General features: G+C 33.6%; 1 protein-coding gene across 1 annotated transcript; it reads left to right on the top strand.

Annotated features, from left to right (window-relative positions):
- The first annotated feature begins 889 nt into the window (after positions 1-889).
- Positions 890-8,859, top strand: LOC122610059 (importin subunit alpha-2-like). Its single transcript, XM_043783042.1, has 11 exons — positions 890-1,286; positions 3,191-3,287; positions 3,367-3,458; positions 3,539-3,670; positions 3,765-3,950; positions 4,027-4,190; positions 4,277-4,355; positions 5,233-5,361; positions 5,746-5,873; positions 5,958-6,329; positions 8,436-8,859. Exons 1-10 carry the CDS (start codon positions 1,068-1,070, stop codon positions 6,325-6,327), a joined length of 1,596 nt encoding a protein of 531 aa, XP_043638977.1. The 5' UTR covers positions 890-1,067; the 3' UTR covers positions 6,328-6,329; positions 8,436-8,859.
- Positions 8,860-9,174: the final 315 nt, after the last annotated feature.

Raw genomic sequence — 9,174 nt, 5'->3', positions numbered from 1 at the left:
AAGGGAGGAGCCCTTCAATCCATGGTGGAGCCATGGCGGCCAAGGGTCGAATCTGTTAGTCTATGGAGGAGCCATAGCGGCTAAGGGTGGAGCCCGTTAGGTTGATCACCCATCACCGATCACCCCTATGACCTATCACCCTCTATGACCTATCACCATATGACCTATCACTCTCAATGACCTATCACCCCCACTAACTTTGGTTTATGCATATCCTTAAGGGCAAAGCCCGTTCCGAATCATAATTTTTGTTTAACCTACACATGTGTAAGTTATGTGTAATTATCAATAAAAAAACAAAATTTTAAAAGTCGTCAAAAGTATATCGAATTGGATCTCTAATGAAAGAGGACGAAATTTTAAGACTACCCATGTTTTTTGTTTCGTCTAACGATTTACGGTTTGTGAGATAAAACATTTTGAATGATTTGGGTGAATTTTTTTATTTAGTTGGAAAGAGAAAGAGAGAAAGAATGTGTGATACATAATGGTTCTTAAGTTTTTTTTTTTATAAGTTCTCAAAATAACTCACCCCATATTATATTAACCTTAAATAATTATCTATTTCATATGTCAAACATTTAAACAAACAAATAAATAACAAAAATGATTTTTGATTAGACTATTATAGATACAATCAATATGATAATTGAGGTCTTAGCAGTCTAAACTAGTTTACATTTATAATTAGGAAAATGCTAAATAAAGGTTATATCTTTATATATCAAATGCTCAATGTACAATGCATCTTAACAAAAGTCTATTTCATTTAGCAAAACTCTTAAAATTAAACATAAATAAATTTGAACTATTATTTTTGATTGGAGGTGGTGTTCTATAATAAAATCATTAAATAGAGAAAAAAAGAAGTATTGTCTGCTACTTTTTGTCTGTCAGGTATGCACATCCATCCAGTTCCATTATTCACTCATCAAACAACAACAATAATAATATAATACAATAAATTAATTAAATCAAAATTTCATTCCTACTACTCTCTCACACACAAATCCATCAACCCTTTCCTAGGGTTTCAAATTGAAATTTCAAATTTCAATCAATTAATCATGTCTTTGAGACCTAGCGCGAGAACCGAGGTTCGTCGGAACCGTTACAAAGTCGCCGTCGACGCTGAGGAAGGACGGCGACGGAGAGAAGATAATATGGTTGAGATCCGTAAAAATAAAAGAGAGGAAAACTTACTTAAGAAACGTCAAGTTGTTCCTTCTGCTGCTACTGGCGGTGTTGCTGCTCTTCCTGTTCAATCTTCCACTATCGAGAAAAAAGTATATATCTATTACACATATATATATATATATTTGTATATATTTCCTTATAGGTTTAATTATGATGTGATTTTGAACTATTAGATTTATTGTGATTTGATATATATGATAGATCAATATTGTTAGAATTCTAGGTTAGGATTATATAAAAGTGTTTAGAGATTATGATTATTTATGTTTTTAAGTGAATTTAGAAGATTAAGTACTTTTTAGTATGAAATTTTTTTCATGATCTTGTACTTATATTTGTATCTAAGAGTATGATATAATTACGTACCGATTAGCTAGATGAAGTGTATTAGGTGATTGTTAGTTACGTATGAAGGTTAACGCCGCAAGTGTTTATAAGTGAGGCTTGAAGCTACGACTTTTTGTGTGTATTTCTAAGCACAACATTAGATATAATAGAGGATTCTAAGATGTAACCATACCATAGGCTGTAGGCTATAGTTTTAAAATGATGAACAAGCTTCAAGTTAAAGCGTATGCTGGATCTAATAGTTGTGGTAATACTGGTATTCGCGGCTTTCTGGGCGGGTTTTGGAGTTATCAACTATCAGGAGTCCTGTTTTGTTCTTTCATTTATGTTTGTGGAGCAGATTGAAAACCTAATGTGGTTGGTCTGAATCATATGGAGCGTGATTTGGATCTTTTACTAAAATTCAGCCAAAGAACCAACAAGACTGATCCTAGAGGTTAAATTGGGAATATGAAATTAGATAGGAAATTTGGAATGGGTTCTTAAAGAGATAAACTATACTGTTAAACTCATCCAATCAGATGTTTAAGTATCCATTCAAAGTTTTATAATGAAAAAGAATGCCTTCTTTAATTTCCTGCAAACAAGTGGCAATTTGTATTAGACTGACGAGTACTTCATTTCAGTAAGACGATTAGATCCATAATGTTGAATGTTCTATACTCTTTAAGTATCACTATTTGTTATACTACTAACCTTTTTTTTTTTAATTTCATGGATACGATTTGGCACATTAGTTGCTACCCCGTAGAAGTTTTGTTGATCAACTAGCTTTTATTAATTTTAAATGGTTGGGGTTTTTAGGGTATAGTGATTTGTGATGGTTCTTTTTTATCTTCAGTTTGATAAATGAGCCATTTGACAAGATGAGTGGTGTTATACAATATTTTTTTTATTTTTTTATATATTTTGAGTGATGCAGTAGCTAGTTAGAGAGAGGGTGAAATTACTTAATTTCTGAAGTGTTTAAACTTTTATCTTTTGTCTCTAATCTTAATAAATGGACAAGATGGATGAGTATGACTGCTTTGCTAAATGCAAAAAAAGGAACAGTATTAGTGAGACACTCTTAATTTTTTTTTATAGGTTTGAAGTATCAGACCTGTGAGTCTGTGTTGATAGAACTATAGAAAAAGTAATTGAGTATAGTTCTAGTTCATGACCCGTGACTTGAATTCTTATACTTTTGATTCGTGACTCAACTCATGATTTTAATAATCGAAGATATATATGTATGATTGTATATTAATATTAACATACAAATTATATTTTTATATACATTTTATGTAATTTGTGCATATTCTTACGTATCTTTCATATGTACATAAGTTTAATATTTAATAAAATACATAGCCAATGTATATACATATATTGTGATGAAACTACAACAATCGTTGGCTCTTTTTTCTTCTTGACTCGATCGAGTCACACCCTGAGTCGCAAGTGAGGCTATGTTTCAAGAGCAACTAAGCGTCACCTACAGGGTCACTACTTTTTCATTGACTTGACTTGAACAAGTTGACTTGTAGATAACTGTTGGTATTTTGAGAGTTTTGGTTGTGCATATCTGGCAATGCTATTATTATTACATTTGTGTGATAATTTGGATTTTGAACTGCTAAAACTAATGTTGATCCTCATGCAGTTGGAGAGCCTTCCTTCTATGGTTGCTGGAGTATATTCAAAAGATGGGAGTCTACAGCTGGAGGCAACTACTCAATTTCGGAAATTACTCTCTATAGGTATACATAATGTTGGAAGTTATTGTTTGTCGTTTAATTGCGAGTGCAAATATTCATACGTATTGAATCTGTTTTACAGAACGGAGTCCTCCAATTGAGGAAGTTATACAATCGGGGGTCGTACCTCGCTTTGTTGAGTTCTTAATGAGGGAGGATTTTCCACAGCTCCAGGTTTGGGTTACATACAGTGTGTGTGATTTTCTTATATGGCTATATATATGACCTTGACCTGGCTTTTACTCTTTGAACAGTTCGAAGCTGCTTGGGCTCTCACAAACATTGCTTCAGGTACATCTGAGAATACTAAGGTTGTAATTGATCATGGGGCTGTCCCAATTTTTGTGAAGCTTCTTGGTTCCCCAAGTGACGATGTTCGTGAGCAGGTAACATATGGACTATATTTTTTTGATAGAGTTCTGTTATGGTTTTACTATATCTTAGAAATTCTATGATCTCATCACATTTTTGTTGTTGTAGGCTGTTTGGGCATTGGGAAATGTTGCTGGAGATTCACCTAGGTGCCGTGATCTCGTCCTTGGTCAAGGAGCCTTGATTCCTTTACTGGCTCAGTTGAACGAGCATGCTAAACTTTCCATGCTGAGAAATGCCACCTGGACATTATCAAATTTCTGTCGTGGAAAACCACAACCGCCTTTCGAACTGGTTGTTAAGATTATTTAGTTCAGACTGTTATTGATCTTTTTTCCTGTATGATATACTGACGATTTATAATTTGCAGACAAAGCCGGCACTTCCTGCTCTTGAACGTCTTGTTCACTCGAATGATGAAGAGGTTTTGACAGATGCTTGCTGGGCTCTCTCCTATTTGTCTGATGGTACAAATGACAAAATTCAAGCTGTAATTGAGGCGGGTGTTTGCCCACGTCTGGTTGAGCTGCTCCAGTGAGTTTTACTTCTATACTTTTTTTGCTTGATATTCTCCAACTGAAATGTGTAAGAGTTTGATGACTCTACTTCTGCTTCTTTAGACATCCTTCTCCTTCTGTACTCATTCCTGCACTGCGAACTGTTGGGAACATCGTTACTGGAGATGATCTCCAAACTCAGGTATGTAAGTTTCCTCCGGCGCTCCTCAATACATATACATACATAAATACATGTCAAGTACAATATGTCCCGTAACAGAGAACTATTAATTGCAGTCCTCAAACATAAGTGACATCATATATACGTTAAAAAGAAATGTCAAGTCTTTGGCACTTACATTATTTTGTGTTAGCTTGTTAAAATTTTACTTAATGTTTCTCTCTGTCTATTCTCATGGGCATAAGTCTTAAATCCTGGTTACTTTGCTGACTAGTATGACTGATTTGTGCTTCGGAAAGCTAAGATCGTGTAGATCACTAAAGTCATTTAGCTTTTTCAGTGAAGTGTGTAGGTAGTGTTTAAGGATACAATTATTTGTTCATTAAACAAGATCTTGATATTTTTTGTCTAGAAAAATTCTTTGATTGTTTGTAAAACTGTTTGTAACATATATTTGGTGTAACAAGGTTACGGGCTAAAACTGATTTTTCTTATTTTTTATTTGCTAAAACAGTTATAAGAGAACGATAGAATATTTAGCATCACTTGTTTTCTAAAGGCTGAGTTAGACAATTAGTTTTACTTTAATTCTAGATTGCTTGACTGGCCTGCTTAAACAAATAGCTTGATCCCTAATCAAGCATTGGGTTCTTAGTTGACCACTTACTGAACACGCAATCAGGAACATGATCTTTAGTACCTCTCTTTTCTGAAAATGACACAATCAATAACATGGTTGACTTTATGGCTTGGTCAAATCGAAATTTTGTTCTGTCATGGCAGGGTCTCCATGTCGAGTTTGTGTGTACTAGTTTCGAAAAAAAAAAGTGCCAGCTTTATATAGTCTTAAATTAGTGACTTCCAAATTATGAACTCATTTCAGTAAGCTTTTTTGCAGTGTATTATTGAGCACGGTGCACTTCCATGCCTGCTGAACTTGCTTACAAATAACCATAAAAAGAGCATCAAGAAGGAAGCATGTTGGACAATCTCAAACATCACTGCAGGAAACAAAGAACAAATACAGGTATATTTGAAGGAAGAAAGAAGCTCTAATATGTTTTCCTTAACATCATCATGCAATAAAACCTTCATTCGTTATTGGATAGTCGTGCTGGTGGCAAGATGGGTGGGTTGGGGCCTCTTGGGTAACAAATCAAAGTAGGTAACTCTTTTGAGCAGGTGACCCAGAGCACTTTTTTCTGAATTTTGTTTGTATAACTATAGCATCAAAATTTCACTTTCCATTTTACCCAAAATTTTTTTTTTTTTCTTTTCCAACTTTTGCCCCCTTTACCCTGCTTTTTTATTTAGCCACATTTGTTTATTTTACCCATTTATAAAAAAATATGTTGACATTCCCACCTTAAGTAGAAATATATGTAATAATATTTACCTTTTCATTGTACAGGCAGTAATTGGAGCAGGGTTAATTGGCCCCCTTGTGAATCTACTACAGACAGCTGAATTTGACATAAAGAAAGAAGCTGCCTGGGCAATTTCAAATGCCACTTCTGGTGGTAACAATGAACAGATCAAGTAAACTCTCTTTTCATATTCTTACCAAACATTAATATCTAAAGAAACATAATTAAACCTTCAACTATATGGTATGACATTTAGGTACTTGGTGAACCAGGGATGTATAAAACCCCTATGTGATCTTCTTGCATGTCCCGATCCAAGGATCGTGACTGTTTGTTTAGAAGGACTTGAGAACATACTCAAAGTTGGGGAAGCCGAGAAGAATTTGGGGCATTCAGGAGATGTTAATATTTATGCTCAGTTAATAGATGATGCAGAGGGTCTTGAAAAGATTGAGAATTTGCAGAGCCATGACAATAATGAAATTTATGAGAAAGCAGTTAAGATTCTTGAGACGTACTGGTTGGAAGAAGAAGAGGAGGCTGTAGGAGATGTTGCACAACCTGGCTTTAACTTTGGAGCAAATAATGTTCAAGTTCCACCCGGTGGGTTCAACTTCAACAACTGAAGGTAATAATTACATTTGAAAAACTCGTATTTTAACTACCATTTAGTAAAGGTGGATATATAGTCCCATTTACCTATTAATGGCTTGATTCGGGTCACATTGTATCTGTTTCTAAGGGGTAAAAATAGAAGATTAGGTCAAAAGTCTCATGTCATGTATATTGAATGCTACAAGTAACAACGTTCTAGATGATTTTATCTAAAGAAATTTGATGTATTTTTCACTCATTACTCAACCTGTTTAGAGCCGAACCAGAGTTTTTCACTCATTACTCAACCCGCCAATGTCTACTAATACTTTTTAGGTTTAATTTAGAAAACAAGACTGCAGTCAGTATTTTGTCTACTTGGCTTACAGTTAGTGGTAATACTTTACCAGTTTTACAGAAACTTGTTTCAACATGCTGGCAAGGAATGCTTGCATGGGTAATTACCAATCTTATTTAGCTTATCAGCCATTAAATCATTTTTTGGCAGATGATAACTTACCAATTTTAATTTTCTTAAACTTGTTTACATGTCTTGGTATAAATTGCTTCACATGCCCATGCAGGGATAGTCTTTTCGACGATGCTATTGCGCACATTAAGTTTCGTGCTAAAACTAACCTGGATATAAATTGGTAGAAGGAATACTACAAGTATTTGTTCATATTTCTACCATCATACCTTTAATATTACCCAACAAAAAAACTTTGAATTTTGCTAGACAGGACCAAAACATTATTCTCATCTTCACAATTTGTCCAAGCATTCCATTCCAACTCCAATTCCAATTTCATATCCATTCCAATTCCAACTATATACATTAAGCGACACGTTTTTACTGCTGATGACAGTGGTTTTACCCCCCTTCAGTAGGGTGCACCATATTATGGTGTACCTTGTTTAATTAAAAGTTTTGTTTCACCCCGGAGTTTAAATAATTTGACCACTTACTGAACTTTGCAATCAGGAACAATTTATTACATATTTTGTTTAGCGCCCTCAAAGTTTAGAAAGTTTCTATCTATTTTCTTGAAATTCAGTCTGTTACTTTTTATAAACAATTTTTTTTCCCACTTTACCGCATAATGCACAGATGTTATTTTTCTCGCATTGTTTATATAGATTGCTTTATATCTATCGAGGCTTAGAAATATGATGCAATATTTGCATAGACCTTTTATTATATTCTTTAAATTAACTTGTAACCTTTTTGAGGTATATTGTTTTCACCATTTACGGTAGTGTGCCTACCTTTATCTTTTCTTAACGTTGCTTTTTTTAGAGTATCTTACGTTTAAATACGCTATATGCTTAAGCTTTTATTTTAATTTGTTAGATAATGTTTGTAACTTTTGTTAGGCATATCGCATATTATTTTATCCATTTACGGTAGAGAAACGTTACTCTTTTTTAGATTGTTTTATTAGGGCTAAAATAGAATGCCATACAATTATACATGCTTACATCATATGTCACAAGGGAGGTAAATTCAGTTTGTCACTTTCAAAGACCATATTATTTTCTCCCTTACGTTACTAGGAGCTAAAATTAAGTGTAGTATATGCTTAAATTTAATATATCACTTTTTTGAAATGTTCTATTATTGCTTCAACCTTCTATTTTATTCATTAAATTGAATTACTGGTTTTTTTTAGCCATATTATTTTATTTCTTTACAGTAGAGTGTATCTTTTCTTCTAAATGTTGTTCATTTACATCCTGTATGTTTTAACTTATTTTATTTGTCAGATTTAACTGGTAACTTTTATTAATCATATCATTTTCTTCATTTATGATACATTGTTTTGTGTTATTGGGGATATAATAAGATGCAATATATGCTTCAATCTATTACATTTTTTTAATTAACGCTATGTATAATGAATACATGTCGATATCTTTTAGTAATCTACTCCTGGTCCTATTTCCTCTTTCTCGGTCCTATATCTTGTTCATATGCATATAGTACAATGTATATTTCTCTTTTTAGTCTTCAACAAGCACATGATTGCTATCCAACAAGACCATGCCACTTATATGTAAATTACAGTCATTTGGGACAAAAATTATGAACTTCTTGTAACTTGCAAGCACAATGCTAAGATTTTTTTCAAATTTGCAGGTTTTTGGACGGTGAATAGCATTTTGCTATCGTTAAGGTCAAGTTGAGTCCGGTCAGGTCGAGTTGAGTCCGGTCAGGTCGAGTCAGGTCAGATCAGGTCAGGTCAGGTCAGATCAGAGCATCACATGTTAGACTGGTTACCCATTACAGGTCGGTTCCAGCTAAGGTCAGTTTTCGAAGGAGATGAGAAGTTGGTTGATTAGTGGGGCATTGGTTTTACCGTATGAGTTTTATCTCTCTTTTATATAGTGTGAGAAAGAGATGGGAATGATGTTCTTTTTTTGTTTCTTCCAAATGCCAAAGTTATGTGGTGTCTTTCTGAGTCTTCATTTTCATAACATTGTTTGAACGCTTCATCATACAGTCTAAAAATACAATTATGTTACACTGTTACAAGTTATTAGAAATTTCAGTGTCTTATTAATTGTGTATGTCAATGCTATATATACAAAATGAATATTGTTTATTCTAATAGGTTTGAAGGCTTCCTCATTATAGTTGATCACACTCTTCGTGCTTCAATTGTGTGTATCAATGATATATACACAAGTACACAACATCAGTGACTTTTGCTGTCAAGGTCTGTTTGGGCACAATTAAGGTTGTATCTCAATTGTGATTTATTTCTCGAGCTGTTCTCAGTGAAATTTATCTATAATCCTTCATTGTTTTATGTTTGATAAGCTTTGTGCTTATCATTCTTTTATCAAAGATGTTGAAGGTTTAAAATGAATTACCA

The sequence above is a fragment of the Erigeron canadensis genome, chromosome 8, assembly GCF_010389155.1.
Source record: "Erigeron canadensis isolate Cc75 chromosome 8, C_canadensis_v1, whole genome shotgun sequence".
NCBI classification, from domain to species: Eukaryota; Viridiplantae; Streptophyta; class Magnoliopsida; order Asterales; family Asteraceae; genus Erigeron; species Erigeron canadensis.
Note: the sequence above shows the minus strand (reverse complement) of the source record. Positions and strands in the feature narration are given on the sequence as shown.

Bases quoted from the DNA above. Each gene is read 5' to 3' on its own strand.
- LOC122610059 (XM_043783042.1), top strand. From the start codon at position 1,068: ATGTCTTTGAGACCTAGCGCGAGAACCGAGGTTCGTCGGAACCGTTAC. The intron at 1,287-3,190 runs GTATATATCTAT...ATCCTCATGCAG, and splicing joins CTTCCACTATCGAGAAAAAA to TTGGAGAGCCTTCCTTCTAT. The intron at 3,459-3,538 runs GTTTGGGTTACA...CTCTTTGAACAG, and splicing joins AGGATTTTCCACAGCTCCAG to TTCGAAGCTGCTTGGGCTCT.